Consider the following 23,007-nt stretch of genomic DNA (forward strand, 5'->3'; position numbering starts at 1 on the left):
AGATCATCGGCGCTGCCTAAGGGTGGTATTATTACACTTGTCCAATGTGTATTGCATAGTGAGACGCAATCATAGAGAAATAAGTAAGCATAGAGTGCTCACTCGGCACTCCATACATCAGTTTTTTTACCAAAACGACCATTATTTTCGTAGTCGACATCTAGCATCTAGTAGCGGAATTATCAGTCCTGCTACTCGACAATAGATGTCGCGACGAACAGAATATAACTCGCGCGCCTAGATGTCGATGTCAACTTTAGCCAGTCTTCTTCGAGACCACGGGGACAACGCCGTCCTCGAAACGTCGGAGGTAAATTTAACTTATTTTCGTCGTTGTGAATAATAATGAGTTAAAATCGTGAAAGTTTAAATCAGTGGTATTATAACCGGATTAACCGGAACTCTATACCTACCTTCTTCTTGGAATTCTTTAACTTCTGCTTGGAATATTAGTTGTAAATTGTTGAGCAATACACTTTTCGTCAGTCGCGACACACGTGACATCTAGTGTCGAGTAGCAGTACTGATAATTCCGCTACTTGACGCTAGATGTCGACTACGAAAATAATAGTCGTTTTGGTAACAAAACTGATGTATGAGCACTCTATGCTTACTTTTTTTTTCTCTATGACGCAATGCACATTGGACCAAGAAATTAGACAGGTGACAGGTTCAAATTCCTCTTTCAGTCTGCTGTAAGATGCGCATTGACCTCAGCCGTTTTTTAGTCTAATGTACTTAGGCACATCATACACATGCTGTTTTTTTTTTCTTTTAAAAATTCAAAACCTGAATCTGTTCGCGGAATAAATTCAGATATTCCATGACCACATAGATTTTCCTATACGTAACGATAGGTACCAGTACCATAGACAATGTATTGAATTTATTCTGTTGCCATAGATATATTTGTGAAAATAATCAGCTCGTGTGTGACGTGCCTTAGAGGGTTTACTTCGGGTTCAAAGCTATTTGCGATTAGAGAGTACCTTACTAAAAAGGGGCCTTTTTACCATAAACGAAAACACCATTTCATTGTTACTCGGTAATGTGAGTATTGTTACTCGTCATTAGTCATAAGTATTATAACTTGTAAAAATAAAACATATTTGATTTATAATTTATGAAGTTTCATTTATTCTTTTATCTATCAGAAAGGAGTAATTTCTATGTTTTCAATATTAGGCATATTTATTCACATTATTCTTCTTTGATTATCTAGTGCGCCACCGTCTAAAATAAATATTATAGGACATTATTACACAAATTGACTAAGCCCCCACAGTAAGCTCAAGAAGGCTTGTGTTATGGGTACTCGGACAACGATATATGTATATAATATGCATAAACTCAAAAACATAGAAAACATCTATGACTCGGGAACAAATATCTGTGCTCATCACTCAATTAAATGTCCTTACTTTGTTTGTAGTGAGTGAGAAGTGCGATTGTGTGCACGTTTCCCCCCGCAAAAAATGGCAGAACTATTTTTACGGTAAGATATCGCATGGGCTCCTCCCTTCCGACATCAAACATTTATTCCGGAAATAGGCCACAGGGGCACTTTTACATGTCAATTTTTAAAAGCAATAAAATTGACCAAAAAATACAAATATGGAATCAATAAAATATTAGATACTTTGTTAGAGATCTATCAAGTCTAATTGTCAAATTACACAAAAAAAGTACTAAAATTGTTTAGAGATGTAAGTCTCTCGGTGTCAAAGATAATATATATATATATATATATTAAAAAAACCGGCCAAGTGCGAGTCGGACTTGCGCACCGAGGGTTCCGTACTTTTTAGTATTTGTTGTTATAGCGGCAACTGAAATACATCATCTGTAAAAATTTCAACTGTCTAGCTATCACGATTCATGAGATACAGCCAGGGTGACAGACAGACGGATAGCGGAGTCTTAGTAATAGGGTCTCGTTTTTACCCTTCGAAAAAACGATCATTAAATTATCCTTAGAGGTGTAAAGGGTCTCGGGTCTCGACGTATCGGAAGCCGGTGTTGCTCGAAATAAAAATGTATAAATACAATAAAACACCAATTAATTAATATTTATGACTTTATTCAATACGACAATGAACCTACAAAAGTACTTCAACTGCCCACGAACTGAAGCACATCAAGACTGAAAATATAAAACAACCAAACATACGGCACTAGGCCGACAAGCTTCTCGCATACATGATTCCCGATCGTGAGAAAAAGGCGTCACAATACCCAAGGCGATTGGTCAGAAGGTTACACAAGCTAGTACCTACACCAGAGACAAATAAATAATACAGTCTGGCGAACTCAATTTGTCAGTAAATAAGAAGAGAAAAAACTATACACATCCCTTTTTTTGGGTGCTAGTAAGTACTGGCGTAAAAAAAAGGCAGTTTGATTCTCTTTTATCTATGTTTAAAATTAGACAGTCCTGGGCCAAGCTATAGAATTCTAATTCACAATGCGTTCCCTGAAATTTTTGACGCATCAAATCGATATCAACAGAATTCATTTCATAGATTCAGGGAAAACATTTTAAAGGAACTTGAAATGAACATTCTTTATTATTTATCGGTCTCTGTTTACAATAGTCCTTATCAGGACACCGAGCGAAGCCTCCGCGGCAAGCGATACCGACTAACTTATATACAATTATTATCCTCCCACTGACCCTAAATTAACCGCGAAAACATACTATAAAATACAGGATGCTCTCCGTAACTTAAAACAGACTAATAAACGAATATACATGCGGATTTTATTAAGAATTCGTTACGATTCGTGCTGCTGTTTTTCAGGACCACTAAGGGTTAGCAACGCGCGTGTGACACCACCAACATTGCAAGCTGCCATGGGCTAGGTTAACCGTTTATCAAACCTCAAACTTTTATTGCCACACTCGTAGTATTAAAAAGATATTCTAATTCAGACTCCGCATGTATATTGAGTTTATTTCTCTGCGCTTAAATGTATCGATATAATTTGTGCCTAACCGAAGTCGATACACATATCACTAGAGCAAAACATCACAGAAGCCGTGCCCGACTCAGCCCCACTACCTTTAAAAATATATAAAACGCTATGAAAGGCAGTTTTCAAGTTTTTACACTCTATTGATATCAGAGAGCCGATTATGAAATAGTGAGGCACTTCTATTTTTATTGTTTCTTTGAGATCGAGTGAGCTCTGTCCAACGCTGGTAAGGCCTGGCCATAGATATCACAATATTAAGCTGTTGTTTTGTTTTTTATATCCCAGATACTGTAATTCTATTAGTAAACCCAATCATGCTTTTGCATCAATTACAGTACGGCTACCACTAGTTTGACACTGACGTATTCGCTAGCGTGTGCGTAAATTACTTTCTATTCATCTCGCTCGTACTCGCATATTAGTGCGAGCTAGATGTATAGAAAGTAAGTTACGCAGACGTTAGCGAATGTGCCATTTTCAACCAAAAGGGTACTCATTGTCGCTTGTCAGTAAGGAGCTATTTCCATATAGCTTCAATTAGATATCAACCTTATCAACAAGCGACAATGTGGTACCTTTTGGTTGAAAACGTCACATATGTCAGTATGACACTGCTATGGCAGTCGTGATAACTTATAAGGCTACAGATCGGTCTAATTGGTCAGAAAAATTGAGACTTTCGTGGGCCAACAAGTATTTGAAAGATGTCAACCATTAGGACACTTAACACTGTGGCGAACACAGCCTATATAATTGAAACCTTTCATTGATCAAACAAAGTTACAACTGTACTTTTGTTTCGAGTAAAAGAAATTCAATCAAAATTTGCATATTAGACATTTTGTATACCTAGCGGGGTTTAAAAGGCTATAATATTGTGATATCAAAGACCGAGCACGCCCGGGCATATCCGAACATGTCCGAATATATCCGAACATGTCTTAGGGCCGACACAACCAGCCACACACCCACGACCAACAATCCTAATTTTCCGAACATTGCAGACCAAATAATTCATTTCAAAACTGTTTTAAGTGAATTATCTGTATTTTTATCTAGCTAACTAACTGTCACTTTTGGGAACTAAGATATGAACTATGATAGGTAAGTGCTATAGAGCTAATAATATTTGATTGCAATGTCCAATGTGAATAATATCCTGTTAATATTAATGTGACAAACTCCTATGTTCAAAGTATTGTCATATATTTTAAACAACGTTGTTCCGATATTACCAACATTACCAAACATTCCACTAGTCATAAATATAACTAATTTCATAACTCCAAGGGATTAAAAGGCGTTTAAATATGTGACCAGTGGCATGTTTAATTAGATCGTTGATCCATACAAACATTTTCGGTCCGATAATACACACAGACGGTAGCAATGGCGAATTATCGATACGAATGTGACAACTTAAATTACATTACCTTTATTATACTTTCCTAAAAATACTGCCGCGTATGATAAACATTTAAAATAATGATATAAGTCTATAACTAACTATAGGGATGTTTGTATCCCGAACGCCCGCTCAAAATCCTTTAAAACTTGAATGAATTGTGTAAAATGTAGCATGATTCCATTCGATTTTAGTCCTTATAGGATAGAGTTAAGGTTCACGTATAAAACCGGGTAGGAGTTTCAAATGAGATCACGATATGAGGCCTCAGCAATGTTGCCATGATGACATGAAAAAGTTGGAAATTAAAATGTTTCATCGAAGCGCGAACACGAGTGTAAGCGGGACGCACCGCACTTCTAAAACACCATTGACTCGACGTATTACATTTTCACGGTTCTATTACCAACAAAGATATCGTGACTACTTTGAAAAAAAGTAGTGACAATACATATATTAATTGCACTAGATGAGTAACCCATAAAACTTTACGGGCCTGATTTAGTTAAATTATGTTTTATCTCTTTCTTACAAATACATAAGTCAAAATGACAGATAAAGACAAACGATTCATACCTAATTCAGGCCAGTAACGCGTTTATGAATAACGCCATAAGACTTCGTGCATGGAGACTATATAAAGGAGCCAAATCTCTATGTACGAAAAGTGTCCATCAAAAACAGTAATTAGGCGGCGCCACCATACACCGAAATACTACCAAAAACAACCTACGTAATTTGGTCGGGTTTTTTGTTGCCTTATATGGCTCATGTTATACTCATGTCCCAGAGCCTAACTAGCGCCACCGGAGAGATTAGGAACTATTATTTAAAGCTGAAAGCTGGTCACTTTTACAATAGTTCTGAAATAAGAGATTGTCGTCCTTTCTATACCGTCCATAACTTCGTGCTTCGAATTTGACAGCTGACATGCAGTAACTGTTTGTCAAAAATGTACGTTTGACAATTCGGTTTGAAAATATACGTATCTGTTTCGCCTGTCAAACTAGGTAGCACGATTTTTCTTAGACATTACCTCTCTTTTACAAGCAATAATTGTATTTTTATCAAATCAATGCATGATGAGCGCTGGCATTATGGACGGTATAGAAAGGATGCCAATCTCTTATGGCAGAATTGTTGCAAAAGTGACCGCTTTCAGCTTTAAATAATAGTTCCTAATCTCTCCGGTGGCGCTAGTTAGGCTCTGGGACATGAGTATAACATGAACCATATAAGGCAACAAATAACCCGACCAAATTACGTAGGTTGTTTTTGGTAGTATTTCGGTGTATGGTGGCGCCGCCTAATTACTGTTTTTTGATGGACACTTTTCATACATAGATATTTGGCTCCTTTATATAGTCTCCATGGCTGGCATGTTACTTATAAGTTGATCTGACAGGACCATAGATCATAGACATTTTAAATAGAGCCCAAACAGCCAACGAGACCACAAACAATAGTTTATTTATAAGACTGCTTTTCTTATCATGTAATGTCGCACAACATTAGTAATGTGATGTAAAAAACTATATAATGTGCTGCTACTGTTAGTGACATGACAACCAGGGTCTCTATTATAAAATCTACAAATATTCTCAAGTTAATTCAATGTAACTATAGCCCATTTAATATTACGTCAGTTTTCTCACCGATATTTGTGTCAAGGCATATTCAAATTAAGCGAGCAATTTTAACACATTCACTTCACTGCCAAGAACACCCTAGGTGTGTTCATTTTGTTCATTGGCACCGAAAGGGTTAACATGCACTGGCACATTTTACGATTATAAAGCCTCTGAAATACTTCAATAATATTTGATGGCCTATTTTACGATATTAGTAATAGAACCCTCCATTTTCCTAAAGTTGCTGCGAATACACGTTTAAAAAAAGAAAAGGCTTCGTTAAAGTCAAGGCCCATTCATTAATTATAGATTACTGGTGTTTCAAGAGAATTCGAAGTCCCACAGGCAAGCTGCTATTTAGAAAATTACATTTCTCTAGTTTTAAACGTGATTCGTTTCACTTCATAGCCTAACATCTCTTCTTATCTTGATACAAAGTTGAGTGTGTTGATGTCTGGGCGCGTGGCTCGGTGTGTGTGCGGGTCCCGGTTTGTGTGTGCGTGCGTCCCCCCCCCCCCCCCCAGGTCCTCCCCCTCCCCCCTCTACCCGCAGGAGGGCGCGGGCTCGGTGTCGGCGCGGGCGCTCTTGTTCTGGCGCACCAGCTCCGCGCGCCGCTCCTGAAACGATCATGAACATGTTTTCACTTCAGCTCCGCTTTCTCTGTTTATAGCTTACGTACTAAAATGATGTCTACCCGATTCGATTGGCCAATTTACACCCCAAAGATCATGCTTTTGTACTAAAATGAGAGTCCGGTTGGAAGAATTCTGACTCGGATTCACCTTAAAACTTATTTGTTCGTTGTTGCATTGTTTATATTGGGAATCACAAATAGGATGAAATTTCCAAATTTGTCTTAATGAAATACACGATTTCAATGATATCATTAGGAACAAAGAATATACAAAAAACATTATTTCATATGTATTAAATTTAAAAAAGTAGTACTCTTGCCCTTAATCACATTTTTATTTGATTTCTGAACGAATTCTAACCTCAAATTTTGACGTTTGAATGTTAGGTTAGAATAATAAGTTGAAAGTTTGAAGGTTAGTTTGCATTGTAACATTGTGTTATTGTTTTATTTATTTTATTAGCACTATGTTTGTGGAAGAGAGTGAGGATATAAGTAATGCTAAAAGCCGTCTTCTGGACGTGTTCGCCGACCTTGACGACGATGAACTAAAAACTATGGAACAGTGGATCGGCAGTAAACAGTTTAAAAAAGGTACCTATCGTTATCACTTAGTAATCCTCAAATTAACTTCTATAACCATGATAATCCAAGATGGCAAAATCTTAATTTAAATTATTCTGTTAATCCAATATCATTTCTTCCCTACTTTGCAGAGCAGACCTAACCATAATCAACTAGTTCTGTAAACAAGTGAACATAATGGAAAAATATGCAACCCTAACTTCATTTTGATATTGTATTCGCAGATTTAGAAAACAAGAAATCAATAAAACAATCAGATGAAGTACTGTACAAAATAGCAGATGTGATCAAAGGGATGGTGCCGTTTGAGGCAGAGATGGCATCGGAAAAGATAGAATTCCCCGTAGAGGGGGATGCGGCGGATTGCAACAGAGCGAACACTCGGCATGTGGACGAGTTCCTGTATGATGAGGAGCAAGTTCAGGAGCTTGTGAAGGAAGGGAAGCTGTCTAGACATTATTGTCTTGATTGCAATTCGCAGAATATTAAAGTAAGCTTCTAAAGCAAATATGTTAACGGATCTGATGTGACTTTTCTACTTTTTGCTACAAAAATATCATTATTTGTATAATAATGTTAAGCTTCAAACACTTGTGGGTTACTAAAGGTAATTTCAGTTTAACTTTTTTATTATGACCATTGACTATAATTAGGACCAGTTTTTTTTAACAATTCTTTAACTCCATCCGGCACCCTTTTTCATTCAATCAGTTCAAAGAAAACATATCAATATATTTCTACAGCATGTATTTCTTTAAAAACATATATGACATAAGTGTCATTTTGATGATATTTCTGATTGTATGGTAGCAGCCAGGGATGTCGAACAATTAAAAATTTCATCATAAGGGCACTGTAAAAAATGTGTTTAAAGAAATTAATTGGACGAAAACACTCAGTCAACGGACTCAAGTATACCTATTTTCAAGTACATAATACCATTTTTCAGGAGCTGACATACATTTCACATTCCAAGTCCAGAGTACAGCTGCAGTACATATTTAAAGTTCTGCTGCCCAAGGATCTGGAGTGTAAACAAATTTTGGATGTGGGTTCCAGATTTGGCGGCGTTTTGTACGGTGTAAGTCATTTTTTATTTGTTCGTGTGAAACGTTTAAAATTTTTATGTTTCGTATAACTCGTTAACTACTGTAATTTAGTTTGAATTTAGAAAATTATTGTTGTGTTGCGTAGCTAATTCCTATTTCCTTTTCCAGGCATATTATTATACAAATGCTTCAAAGATTATTGGTATTGAACTTAACAAAGAATGTTGTGAAATACAAGAGAAGGTGATAGCTCAATATAAAATGGACAAAAACAGAATACAAGTAATAAATTCAGATGTACTAAACAAGGGTGATATAGTAAAGAAATCTGACGTTTGTATCATTAATTGTTTGGACTTTTTCGTGAGTACAGAGGAGCACAAAAGATTGTGGTATTTCTTCAAGGAACATTTGACAAAGGGCAGTTATGTTGTCCTGGACAGGAGTGTTGCAGATACATTACAGCCGCTGGATATGTTTGACGAATTTGCGGATTGGCTGAGTGTTAGTAAACCACTTCAATTAGAAAACGAAATCTTGTTTGATGTGGAAGATTTACATGAATTATATTTATACACTGTTAATTAAATTAATCCGTACAGTACAATAAATAAAAATCGAAGCAATCTCACTGCAATTTTTTTACCAGATAGTACCTCTCTGGACAATGAGATTTAGTTTTGTATTAATTTGTAAATGTTTCTGAATAGTTTCAGGTGCAACTAATAGCACGCGGTCTAATGCTGATAGCTACCTTGCGGCACCCTATCTAAGGCGGAGTCGGCACTCGTTGGTGGTTTTAGACGGTAGGCCTCTGGTTAGTCCGTCATCTCCTCCCCCTGGTTCCAACGGACCAGGTGGCATGCGTAAATGCATTTCCCCAACGTTTAAAAAATAAGGTGCAACTAATTCAATCGATTCATCTAATACCACAATAAAACGTAAAGGCAGTCTTAATTTCAAGAGTTGAAATTGGTTGGCAGTGTTGGCACTTGTCTTGTTTCAGTATCAATATTGATACTTGCATCTAAAGCCCGTCACAGACGGAGCGATAATATACCAAAATATATCTTATAGCAAGGCATCTTAAGATACCTTGCTTATAGTATAGCTCGGTATATTACGATATATTTCGTCTCTCACAATGTAGGTGCTAGACAGACAACGATATATATATTTTGGTATCGTTGTCGTGTGTGGTGCTTAGCTATACCAAAGAGAATAGATAGTATAGAGGCAGATTGTCAAAGTAATTTTTGTAGCTATAGTAAATTTACTGCCATCTTTCGACAGATATTTAAAACTTTTAGAACGCCATTTGACTTTGACTGATCTTTATACTTTCACTGATATGTGTTAAATATCAAATACTAATAGTATCGCAATCTACTCGAGAATAGGCCAAAGTTATGGCGCCATCGCTCGAAAAGATGACACCATACCGACTTAACACATATTACTGAAATAATAAGGATCAAAGTCAAATGGCGTTCTAAAAGTTTTAATCATCTGTCGAAAGAAATCAGTAAATTGACTGTGACAACAAAATTGACTTTGTCAATACGCCTCTATTTAAAATTCTCTTTGGCTATACTATATACGTATATTATCGCTCCGTCTGTGATGGGCTTGACGGTTAAAAGAGCACGGTGGAAAGCCACAGCAATGTGTACCGTACCTCCTCCTTAACAAAGGCGAGTTTCTTCTGTATCTCAAGCTCCCGCTTCTGTTCGGCGGCGCTGAGCTTGGTCTCGATGTCCTTGGTGATCTCCTCCACCTTGGCCGTCACGGTCGAGCGCGCCTCCTCGATCTTAGCGTTCTGATGGGGGATGAGTAACAAAAAATAAGGGAAAATAATAATAAAAAATGGTTTAAATAATTGTGATGAGAATGATATGATTCGTTGTTGCTTGTGGCCTATCGAGGTTTCTTATATGTTTCTTTTAAAGTTCGTTAGAATCATTTCGAGAAGAATTTGAAACGTCGAAAGGCTATATGAAAACTCGTCAAAATATAATTTTGGTACAAAAAAAAACAAGTCGGTGTTGGATGTTAATAGTACCTGTGTTGAGGAGTCTGCTCTGCCCCGTAGATTCTGGTTTAGACAGCGTCGATAGTGATCTTAGTCGCAGTTCACACATCAGATATCAAAATAAACAATGATGCTTCACGCTGCGATGCCAAAAGCCCTACTGTTCTTGGAGGTTTCGCTTATAAACCTTCGAGGCGCGAAGCCTAACTGCCTCTGCAGTTCCACCTGTGATCATGTTGCCAACTACCACAGCTCAAATAACATCCGCAGAGATTTTATTTGGCTAAAATTGGCATATAACCCAGTTTTCCGGTTGATGCTGGTCTGACAGGTATTTTTATGTATAGCGGTCGTTGGACCAAAGCAACTTGTCTCGGATGGAACTTTCCCAAATGATCTGGACATACCTTGGCTTCTAGAAGACCGTGTGTTCCTTCCACAATGATTAAGCCGAAGAATGAGGACCTGAAAGAAAATACAGTATGTCTCACATGATGGCGCCGTTTCTCGCGCTGCTCGGCGTCTCGGGCGAGGCGGCGCTCCTCGGCCTGCTGCAGCTTGTCCTGGATGGAGGTCTCGAGCTGCTGGAAGCGCTCCTGGTTGCCGGCGCGGACCTTGCGCACCTGCTCCTCCTACACCACAACGCGGAAGCGGACGACATTCAAATGAGGCGGTATAGACAGAACATTTTTGCTAATGAATATCAGTCTACTTAATACGGCTACCAGTTTGGGATAATAATTATTGCCGAGAGACGAAAAGGTACTGCTTGAACAGGTAGTTGCCAGGCCGAGGCTTGCCGAGACAGAACATAATGAGGCCGTTTCCGAACATGTTATAGAAAAAGCGAACATTTTGTTAAACAGTGTCTAAGCTAACGAACAATTTCTTTTAAAACTGAAGTCAACGTTGTGATTCGCTTGTGATGTGCAATTTTAAACAAAAAAAAAACAGTATTCCCCAACTGCTTCCAATAAGGATAAGCGACTGATTTATTGAAATGCAAAAATGTTCTGTTTTCTCTCCAGATGACAAAATGGTAGTGAAATTATAAACATTGCCTACCGGCTACCACGGGCGAAGCTCCCCTTATAACGTAGTTAAAACATTATTGGATGGCTAATGGCAGCCGGCAAACGTTTAATCAAATTGGGCCGAGAGTGGCGCCCGTGGAGACGCCGGCAATCAAGGGATGATTTTGTAAAACTAACATCGATATTGTGCGACACCATAGTAACAATATATTAAAATGCAGTGTAGGTATCATTTTGTTTTTTTTTCGTAGTTTAATACGAATACAGATAACGACAATGACAATGTCAAATGCCTTAGTAAAGTCCAGTAGAAATAATTCGTGTTCACACAACAACACGCAAACATTTCATAGTGCAGGGGTCGGTAAAGTTTTGAACAGAGTCAATCGCAGTAGAAATCACCAGTTGTAGGAATCTCCAACAGTCGTTTAGGAACTCCAAGTGTTAATCTTTTAAGTGGCTTGAAGAGCCACGGTTTGCCGAACCCTGCAACAGTACAGTATTTGTGTGTAATCAAAAGGTACCACATTCTCGCTTAACATAAGGACGAAAATTGCTTGTATCTTTATACGAAAAACCTGTCAGAGCGTCCTTATGGCAAGCGACAATGTGGTACCTTTTGCTTGAAAACAACACATTTGGCTCCTAAGCTGGCGTGTGCATTCACATAGGAATAGATCTGAATTCGGACCACAGATCAATGTAGAAGATACAATGTATAAGATTACCTGTCAAATATCAAAAGTGAAACCAAAATCAGAATGATATGACTGTCAAGTGTCTTCCAGTATTGAATCATTCAGAAATAATATACTGGGTGTCCAGTAATGGACAATGGTTGATGGTCTCATCGGAAGATCAGCGCTGGAAGTCGCCAGCAGCATGCTGAGATGGGGCCATTTCGTGACACTTTATTTTCACTATGTTCTTTTAATGTATGTCTATTGTCTGTGACCTGTGTGTTTACGGATAAAAACTATTCTATTCTAATGTATCGTAAAGTATCGTGGTTTTTGAAATAATCGAACTTAAATGGTAGCGACACTTACATGTTCGCGCAGGCGCTCGAGCATCTTCTTGATGTTCCCGTCGCGCTGCGCGGCCGCCGTGTTCATCTTCTCCTCGATGGCCTTGTACACCTCGGCCGTCTGCTGCTCCAGGGTCAACCTGGACAACAACATCCACCACTGACACACCAACTTAGCCGCCGCCATACAATCCAAGTTACGCTCTCATTATGATCTTGTTCCTCGCGTTATCCCGGAATTTTGCCACGGCTCGTGGGAGTCTGGGGTCCGCTTGACAACTAATCCCAAGAATTGACGTAAGCACTAGATTTTAGTTTTTACGAAAGCGACTGCCACCTGACCTTCCAACCCGGAGGGGAAACTAGGCCTTATTGGGATTAGTCCGGTGTCCTCACGATGTTTTTCTTCACCGAAAAGCAACAACTGGTAAATATCAAATGATATTTCAAGTTGCATGTCGTTTTAAAATGAATCGTAGTTACTTTGATTGTATGGGAGCGGCTTTTTAGTGGTGGGTTCGTGTGACTCTTAATATAAAAGTATTGTAATTTACATTTGACGTACGACTTGGAGCGAAAATCGTGTGACATTAACTTAGATATGTGTAAAGCGAGATGGTAGCCTGAAAGTCCTTGGGACTCCTTAGTCTGTTCTAACGGTGATTCTCAGTATAGTAACCTATTTCTTTCATGTCTTTTACACGGGACCTTAGTTCATTAGGCGGGTCCACACAGAATGAGCCGCCTCACGAGGAAATTGCCGCGCAAAGCAGTTCGGTCTGTGGAGACGTGCCCGAGGCATTGCGGCCGCGAGTGAGTTTTGCTTCTCCCGAGTCATTTTGCGCGGAAATTTCCTCGCGAAGCAGCCCGTTCGGTATGGATCCGCCTATTGATGTAGGATGTAGGCGTTACGCCTCTCCTATAAGTCTGACAGCTTCACTGACCTTGTCTTCTCGACACCCTCGAGATGGTCCTTGAGCCGAGCCCTCAGCTCGTTGATGTACGCTTCGCGCTTCTCCTCGTGGGAGTCCATCTTGGCGTCCAGTGCCTCCTTGGTGCTGGCGATGAAGTTGTTGGACTGCTCGCTGCGGAACCGCGACGCCTCCTCGATCTTGGCCATCTTCTGGGCGATCGCGGCCATTTTGCTGGCTTCCAGACTCTGGAATGGACATATGATTTTTATTTTATGTTTCGAATGGTGTATATTTATATATAAATGTCATCTCAAATCTGGAGTAGACCAACCGGGGAAGCACATCCACTGTACAGAAGAACAATATCAATGCTACATACTTCGAATGAATGAATGAAGAATGAAGTGTTCCTGATGGCGTAAACGGTAGTCAGCGCTCTCGAGGATACTCTGTTGCCGATAAGGAGCCTAAAAAGGCATCGGTGTAGAGCTTATTCATCAGGATCAAACGCAGGAAGTTTACCTACTCTCATGTATCCGCTCCGCAATAGCCTGCAGTTTCACTCGATTGCAGACGTCCCGTCTTAGCGAGTCATATACCAGGGTGTAACTCTCGGGTAAATATAAAGTGTATTCACACGTCTCCTCTCCTCGGCAGCCTTCAGTTTCTCCTGAATCTCGTCAAAAGGTGTCTTCTCAGGACAGTCGGAACGGCGCGGCACAGGCACGCCAACGAACTTGGCGAGTATCACTTCGTACGTTACTCACATGTACCCTCCTCTCCGCGATGGCCTATAATTACCCCTAGAGTTTGAAGACCTCTCGAGTGAGTAAGCGTACCTGGTTGCAACGACTCTCGGGTAAATATAAAGTGTACTCACACGTCTCCTCTCCTCGGCAGCCTTCAGTTTCTCCTGTATCTCCTCGACAGACGGGGTCTTCTCGGGGGAGTCGGCGCGGCGCGGCGCGGGCACGCCGACTGGCTCGGCGAGGATCACCTCGTACGCCAGCCCGCCCTTCGACATCTCCTGGCAGCGGATTTCGGTCGCTGTCGACAATATGTATCAAATCAGGACAATTGGTAACAAAGTAACACCCTATTTTCAAAAAAGTGATTAGTGTGATTTTTCACTAACTGTCAAATGTCTTCGTTCGCACATATTCCGCTTTTGCTTTATTTTGGAAAACGCTTTCAATTAAGAACAGTTCTATGAAACCCTTATGAATATCACTAACCCGATACCTGAAGTATACCTGGTAGATTTACTAGTTTTTCAGACCAGTCAAAAAATTTAATATATCTTGGACTCTCGAGTCTTGGTAGCTTTTTGGTTTGAATGCAGCTAGAGTTGCTAGAGGATAACATAAGGGAATTGACTTGGTAGTAGCTTACTGACTATAAGCTTTGTTACACAAATATTAATAAAATTTATAAAATGCAGATGATAAAATAAGAAGATAACAACATAACAATTCGCTGACAAATTTGAGTTATTTGAGTAGGTACAAGAATTTGGTGATGGGTGCAAATTTCCAAGTAATTCATTCTGAAACAAAACATTTCCAGAACTTTTCCGGTTAATTTAACTCTGCCAATGCAGCCAACAAAACAGGCTCAAGAAAATTAAATTACAAAGGGCTGCAACAAAGATGAATAAGTAAAAAGGGGCAACTGGGGCAGAAACGTGCATTTTAAATCCCCCTCGATTGTCCAGAGATACTCGTAATCTCCGCTAAGAAAACAAGTGAATTGAATGAATAGTCACTAGGAAATTAATTAAAGAGACGAATGAGTCTGACTTGGACTGCACTTGGGCACGTCGCCAGGATTTTATCTGTCCGAATTATTTAACGGTTAACACTGAGAGATATTTCGTGCAGGAGTTTTAAAAGGATTTTTCTGTTGAGAAAGGTACAAACGTCCGGTGTATTATGCTTTCATTGTACGTCTGACATCCATCAGGCAAGTCAAGTCTGACGTTTGGTTTGAAAGTCACAGATACAAGTACATTAGCAGCAAGTTGATTTTTTTAAAGTTAAAATGCAAAAAATATAGTTTGGCCAGGGATCTCATTTCAAACATAGACAGTGTGACTTCGTCTGCGTAGGTGATGATTTCCCTAAGAGTCAAATTATCTCCTCACTAAATTACATTTAAATCGGTTTAAGCGTGAAGAGGTAACAATTGGTAACAAACAGACAGACAGAGTTAATTTTACATTTATAATTTATAATATTAGAGGGAGCTCTCGTCGGACAGATCAGTTGCAACTTTTTACAGGCGCATGTAAATTGAACGAGCTATAGTTGTAAGCATAACATTAAAGCTAAATGTGCCCTACGTGCATAGTGGCAGTTTTCCCCACGCCATCGGACGTTACCGTGCCAGTTATTTTAAATGCGGGTACCGGGTAGGATAAACTTATGACCCTGTTAGTTTGGGGTCCTGTCCGTGCAATGGTTTTCTTTGTGGAATGTTTTTACGTAAAACTTTATGGTTTTTCGATCGGGATTTTGTTCTATTCATAGTGTCATGTCATGAGGATTTGTTTACATAAAAAGTTGGAGGTAGGTAATAGGACTAATAGGTATATGTATTATGTTTCCGTCTGTTATTCATACATTTTGTTACGCGCATTTGAAGCATATTTATTTCGTCCACTACAGAATCTACTAACCCTCTTTAGGGTTCCGTAACTTAAAAAGGAAAAACGGATCCCTTATAGGATCACTCGTGCGTCTGTCTATCTGTCCGTCTGTCACAGCCTATGTTCTCCGGATCTGCTGGCTGCAGCTGCACATGCAATACATCAGTGCAGTTGCAGTGCAGGACATGTAACGTAAAGAAATGAATTTTAAACACTTTTGGGGGGGTAATGAGAAAATTAAAAATTAAAGTTTTTCAAACTATATATATATAACTATAACTAACATATAACATATAAATAAGTGTTACAAATCAAATGAAAGAGAGTTCTCATTGTGAGAATCTCAAATACCTTTCTGACTTTCTTTACCTAGCTGACAGGAAAACCTATTAGAAATGTGCAGTCAAGCGTGAGTTTACTTTAGTTTTTGATCCGACCCCTACGGGTGTTTTAAAGACATCTCACTCACGTTTCACATAAAACAAAATAGATTGTTAAAAATTGTGTAATGTACGGATACGGAACTCTTGGAACGCGGGTCAGACTAGCACTTTTTCATTCAGTATTTTGTAACAACGTATTTATACTCGTATCAGATATCTATTGGGCAACTTTCCGTATCCGTATCTCTACACAGATGAACAAAGAAAATGGGTTACTTTGTAAGTTATCATAGAAAGCAGTTCTTTATAAAAAAAACTTTTTTTTATAACGAGAATAATGGCGTTCTGATATCATTGATAGGTACCTAGACCTACACTACACCTCAAGCACTATTAAGAGAAACATTATCATTCCCAAACAAGTCTTTAATTTAATTTCAAACAAGAACTTCCATAAAACACCATGTATCATCCCTAAAGCTGCAATTTAGAAAAATCCGCGCGTCATTATAGTCAAATTTAAACGCCCCTCTATCCCCCACTTAATTAAGTCCCGACATAATTTAGGGGTAATTTTAAAAGCCGGGAGAATTTCCCCGCCGCGTAAATTACCGTTATACTCAAGGTTGAATGTCGCCGAACATTTACTCACATGGGAAAGGACGTAGGATTAGGTAGATTACGTGAGTTTGGCAGCATCTTACGTCATTTTGAGTTGTAGTGAAGTCTTAACTAAGGGGAGTAATTATTTAAGTTTTCTAAGAATGTTGAAGTATGTTTGGGCTTATATCGTTCGTGTTTGCGAACAAAATGCTGATGAGAGGGCCTATAAAATAATAACTGCCTCTTTACCGCTTTTGAATATTATTGCGATAAAGATATATCAAGACAAATAGACGAGCTAACGTATTTCGTGGCAGGCCCACAGGCCCTTTTATTCCAGCATATCACTTCGCGACTCAAGTTTAATAAATAGAACACACACAAACCCAGTGACAAAAAAAAGAGTGTTCAATTTGCAACTTTACGGCTAGTCATGCATGACTGTAAACAAAGTTCTGTTGCTTTATGAAATTTTCTTTTGGAGGTGTTTTTTCTAGCCCGCTTTTGTTTCTGCGAACAATAGCTTTGATACGTGTAATTCCTGAGAGAGTGCCGTGTAAGCCCCTTGAGTGGGGGGAAACCGCCCTTCAAGGATGACTCATAAGGACATCACCGTACCTAAGTATAACTGGTATAACTAAAGATATGCGCGATGTCTCTTGAATTAGAAGGAAAACTCGTAAAACTTGGGAATCTGCGAATTCTTTATTGAATATAAAACATGAAATGACGCGTCGTATATCTTTGTTTCACGATCATAATAAAGGTGCGCCCAGACCCGTTGTTGACGCGTCGGAAGGAAAGCAAACTATTTGAAGCCAAGGGCATATCGAAAACGTATTCGCCTTTTGTGTCCACAATGAAGGTATCGACTATTACGCTATTAGGTAAGCTTCGTGAGAAGAAACTTCGCTTGTGTTCAGTTCGATAAGTTAGAATTGGGGTTTGTCCATGTATACAGTACATATAGCTAATTTAAGATTCCAAAAAGTATTTTTCATGAGGTGAAAATACACATAGCTTACATTTTTTTTATTTTGAATTTTTTTATTTTATTTCTACTCAGAATCACGAGCTCTTTCGATTTTAATAGGAGAAAAAAAGTGTCCCAAGGTTTTTATTTCCCTATATTTCCCTACCATTTATTATAGACTTTTTATAATGAAAAGAACGAAAAATATATGAATTTTTTGGGATTTCTCCTATTAGGATCGAAAGAGCTCTTGATTGTAAGCAGAAATAACATTAAATTAAAAGTCCTATATTTGAAGAAAAAATGTAGTACTTATGTTAAATAAAATGGGTCAACTGCTTTATGTTTAATAAATACCCAAAGTGGTTTGACTATATTAAAAGGACGGAGACTTCTGTTTCTTTGCGAAAAAATAGAACAGATTCATGAATATTTGATCAGTGAATCAAAAACATCACCATTATCACCAAACAACTGCGTTATACAGCTATGAGGCATGTTCGTGTACACGTTAGGCTTGAACAGGCTAAGTTGGCACACAGAGCAGTATTGATTCAACCTTCATCCAAATGCACTCATGTTAACATTACAGGCATTGCACCAAACACTTACTTATAAATTTGACCTTCTTTGGTTGCTTCGTCCTTGGTTTGCCGACTGGTTTCTTGACTGGTGCCGAGCGCCGGTGTGCTGCGAGGAAACATAGAGTTAGGGGAGGCCTAGCCGCCGCCGAGGCCACGAGGAGTAAAGCCCATTTGGTAATTAAAAAAGTGATTTAGAGATTACCCTATAATGACCCCTTACAAATCTTCTCACTGCTAAGACTATTAAAGGAACTATTAACTAACTATTACGCATTGCGAAAATCCTGGTATCTATTCGGAAAAACGGAATCCTACCACAAGTACCGCAAAAGTAAAACAAAAGTTAACAAAACAGAACCTTATCGAGTCGCCGACGATTCTTCTCCATTAAGACATTCCTCGCAGGAAAACGCTTCGGGAGGCAGTTTATTTCAATCAAGAAAAGCGGCAAATATTCATTACGACAAGAACAAGACCTAGACCTTTAATGGGTAACTTCATAAGTATTTCAGCGGGCGACAATCGAAAAGCGATTACTGGCCGATGTTTATTTAAAGACCCTCAGGCCAAAATGAATCGATTGGAACGGAACCGAACCGATGCTCGCGTGACTAGCTGAAACGACAAAACGCGAGTATCGATTCGTTGTTTTTGATGCTGTTTCATGAAGGTCTTTGTCCGTAACCGCTGACGCATTGTGGAGGACTGGATCCTTTGTTGGACAGGATTGTTGAACAATGTGTGTATTGATCATCGCGAAATGTATAAATAGGAGCGGGCCGTTGGAGCCGTTAATCACTTCATGCTTACAGTTGCCTGACTCATCTAAGCCGTGGCATGGATTAATTCAACATGAGTAGGTACTCAGGTGTCGTTGTCTTATTTGCTAGTGCTTCGTAGGAGTATGATCAAAGGCAGGATAATATCGAGTGAGAATAATAAAATATAAATTTGGGTCATACAACGAATGTACGATGCACATATTTTCCCAATCATAATCTAGCTGGGGCCCGTTTCTCAAAAGCTTGTAACTTGTAATACAAGTGGAAGTCCCTTTCTAACAAAAGCTGTCAAAAAGTGACATCCGATTGTATTACAAGTTACAAAAGCTTTTGAGAAACGGGCCCCTTCGTCTGTTGTCTCTTTAAGTGTGACCAAACACTTATAGGTACACAAGTAGGTATGAATCATAACTAATATTTTCTTTCCGCGACTTCCCTATTCGTACTTGCAAAAACACCATGGACATAACACGCAACGGGAGCGCGTTGCCGTATGTCCCAAAAATTGAGTAGGAAAATAAATCGTCGTTTAGGCAGTTTCGGGTTCGACTTGCCCGAATAGTTGCGACTGTTGCTAGGTAATAAGGCGACACGAGACGTGAGGAGAATGCTTTGGGGTTGGGTAATCCTTGGCGATAAGTCCAGGGTTACACCAGACGGAGTGAAGACAATTCAGAAAGTGTTAGGATTAGGATCACTAAAATATAGAATAGGCTACTTCAAGAGATCGTACTTCGTGAAACTTTAAAAAAAAGGTAAGAAATTAAAATATAGGTAATAAGTAATAATGAAGGTAACGAGACGCGGCGAGGGCGTTAAAGAAATGTCTCTGGGTTGGGTACTTGGGTAATCACTATACGTCCATTGTTACACGAGAGTTTAAAGACAAGCTGTAGACTGTAGAAAAAGTAGATTTTGGGAATATTAAGCTTAAATCTTCTTCAAAAAATACTAGTCCGGGTGTCCTTAAAGAAATTAAGAGGTAGGTAATAAGGTTACATACAAGACGAGACAGTGTAAGCACGTGAGAGGAATATAGGTACTGTGTGTTCGAGTAATCCCTCGCGATAAGCCCAGGCTTACACGAGACACTGCGGAGATATGTCATGGAGAGTTGGAGAGCGTTAGTATGTACGGATTATCTTAAATTAATTTAATATTATTTAAGAAATTATAGTGTTCGTTAGACCTTAATAAGTAGGTGTCGTATGAATTTATAAGATGTAGGCAATATGTGTAGGACATGAAGTTAACACGAAATATTGCGGAGACATATGTAGAGAACCTTAACATTACCACTAATTTATTGATTATCCTTATATTTTATACGGCTAAAGAAGATATAGAAATAACTGTATCCAGAGCAACAACAAAGTAAATGTAACATCAATTTCGTACCACAATCAAAACATCACTTAGTTCCAAGTACACCAACAAGAGCACACAAGCTCGAGACGAAACAAAGTGTAAAACGTGTTCTTTATGCACAATTCTCTGAGAGATAAAACAAACCCGCCAGACCAAATATCGCAGCGAGATTAAGTTTAACTAGTTCGCAACACCGCAGTGAACATGCACATTGCAGATAAACCAACCCTGAGAGAGGATGTAAAAAGCTTTATGTTTATATTGTTTATGTCCAAACTAAGCCATGTTAACGGGGATAAATAAAAAGCTGAATCAAAACGAACCCCGCCGGCAATTAAAAAGGTCGCAATCACCTAGTACTTATCAAATATGAAAATTCTATAGGATATATATATGAAGAGAGCTTCATGAAATGTTAAACACCCAACCTAAACCAAGTTAAATTGGGATAAGTGAGAGCTGAATCAAAACAGAACCCCATCAATTATAACATTAAAGAGCGCAAAAACCTTGTGTAAATCGAATATAAATGTTTGAAATGGCAGTTAAGGTTGAAAGGCAGACCCCTCGGCGCCGCACGATACGACATGTAAACTGATAAAATATTTAGAGCGGCTTTAAACTCGCGAGGGGAGAAATGGTAAATATACAGCCGTTGGGAATACGTACAAAACGCGACCGCGGAAGTTTCAGGTGGAAACGCATGGCAAATTTGAATTTAGACTGAACTGTGGAACTCCATTCGGTATTTTGGAAATGTCCTCATCTTAAATATTCGATTTAGTTTTTTTTTTGAAGACTTGAGTTTTTCCACAAAAAAATAAAATATTGGAACACTTTTTGAGAAGCGATGTCTTCACTCAGAAACTTATAATAAAGAGGCTACGGTGTACGGAGGCTTCCACTCGAATGGACTCTAGTCTTTTTGAAAAATGCTCAAAAGCTGTTAAAAGGGCCTTAATTTCGATTTTCGATGATCGCAATCGTAGTAAAACGTAGACACACGATTCGTTCAAATTCGAATTCTTAAAAAAATATCTTATTAATTGCAAATAAACACACTTATTAAGCAAGTATGTACCCAGTTGGTGCATGTAATTGCAATAATTTATGGCTTGTTAGAGAAAAGCATCGTGAAAACTAAATGTTCATTACACTGATTTAAACTTTCACGATTTTTACTCATTATTATTACCCCCGGACCCGGTAACATCCCTAGTGCGCAAAACGTTCAAGTTAATAAACAAGACCAAGTGCGGGTAGTTCGAAAAACTCGCGCGCCTAGAAGATGTTGATGTCAACTTTAGCCAGTCTTCTCCGAGACCACGGGGACAACGCCGTCCTCGAAACGTCGGAGGTGGGTTTAATACTTATTTTACGCGATTAAGTCCCGTCGTTGTAAATAATAATAAGTGTTCATTGTTCTAGTAATTAAAAATGGGAATGAAGATAATATAATATGGCATCATAATGAAATACAATACAATAACCTGCACGAAAAATATGATATAAGAAATAAAGTGTTAAAGCTCTCGATGGCAACATTATGCGTTTTTCATTTCCCCAGTTCCCAACCGCTTAAACAAACGGGCAAGTCTAGAAAACACGGACACGTTTGAAGCCGGTCTCATTAGTGTGATGGAACGCGGTTGAAGTTTAAATTAAAAGTGCGGCGGTGGCTACGTGCCTCGCAGATGTAATGGCGTGCTCAGTCTTGTCAAGTGGATTGATGTGTGAAACATGTCATCAGAAGGGTGGTGGAAAACGAAACACTTAGCTACCGAGGAAATGATTATGAATTTTTATAATGCACGCTGGAGTTTGGGACCAGCGTCGGACTCGGGTCCGAGTTTAGAGAGTTGTCCTAGACTCCTAGTAGAGTGATGAAAGCAACACAGCAATAAAGCGATGAGATAAATATAGGTATAACTCATGCAACTTATAAAAGGTCCCCCATGGGTATTAGCTAGCTTTGATATTTCCGAAGTCACGTTACGCAACGCATTGCAGCGTTTGTTGAGGCTAAGACAAGCCCTACCAGCAACAATAACTTTTAACAAATGGTCACTTTGTCACACCTCCCGTTTTCTAATAACCAATTGGATAAGTTGGCAACTACCTAAGTCGTATACCTATTGCCCAGTTGGCAACTACCTAAGCCGTACCTATTTCAATAAATTATTATTAATATAACAAACAATAACTGCCCCTATTATTTGTTATATTTTGGATTAGCTATGCTCCCACAAACTTCAAAACTAAGACGAGCGAGGAGACCTTCTTAAATTCGCAAGTTTGAGCATAACAAGTGTAGCGAGACGGGGCGGGACACGCATACTTCGGACCTGCAATGCATCACCATTAACGTGTTTCACGTGCT

At 38.9% G+C, this 23,007-nt stretch overlaps 2 protein-coding genes across 6 annotated transcripts in view; one reads left to right on the forward strand and one right to left on the reverse strand.

Moving 5' to 3' along the window:
* Nucleotides 1–2,059: 2,059 nt before the first annotated feature.
* The window catches only part of LOC134740491 (stathmin), a 53,374-nt gene continuing 32,426 nt past the window's right edge, over nucleotides 2,060–23,007 (reverse strand). For 2 of the 5 annotated variants that reach the window (XM_063672988.1, XM_063672986.1), the window contains exons 2-8: nucleotides 18,506–18,583; nucleotides 14,168–14,334; nucleotides 13,318–13,532; nucleotides 12,396–12,513; nucleotides 10,804–10,944; nucleotides 9,959–10,099; nucleotides 2,060–6,629 (exon numbers count right to left, since the gene is read on the reverse strand). In XM_063672988.1, the coding sequence (XP_063529058.1) occupies nucleotides 6,555–6,629; nucleotides 9,959–10,099; nucleotides 10,804–10,944; nucleotides 12,396–12,513; nucleotides 13,318–13,532; nucleotides 14,168–14,334; nucleotides 18,506–18,583 (935 nt within the window). In that variant the 3' untranslated portion in view covers nucleotides 2,060–6,554. The remainder of the gene's footprint in view (nucleotides 6,630–9,958; nucleotides 10,100–10,803; nucleotides 10,945–12,395; nucleotides 12,514–13,317; nucleotides 13,533–14,167; nucleotides 14,335–18,505; nucleotides 18,584–23,007) is intronic. The other 3 variants (XM_063672990.1, XM_063672987.1, XM_063672989.1) reach the window with 3 other exon arrangements.
* LOC134740499 (uncharacterized) lies at nucleotides 7,027–8,913 on the forward strand. Its single transcript, XM_063673000.1, has 4 exons — nucleotides 7,027–7,240; nucleotides 7,456–7,721; nucleotides 8,181–8,312; nucleotides 8,449–8,913. Exons 1-4 carry the CDS (start codon nucleotides 7,114–7,116, stop codon nucleotides 8,866–8,868), a joined length of 945 nt encoding a protein of 314 aa, XP_063529070.1. The 5' UTR covers nucleotides 7,027–7,113; the 3' UTR covers nucleotides 8,869–8,913.

This window comes from Cydia strobilella, chromosome 4 (assembly GCF_947568885.1).
Source record: "Cydia strobilella chromosome 4, ilCydStro3.1, whole genome shotgun sequence".
In the NCBI taxonomy this organism is placed as follows: domain Eukaryota; kingdom Metazoa; phylum Arthropoda; class Insecta; order Lepidoptera; family Tortricidae; genus Cydia; species Cydia strobilella.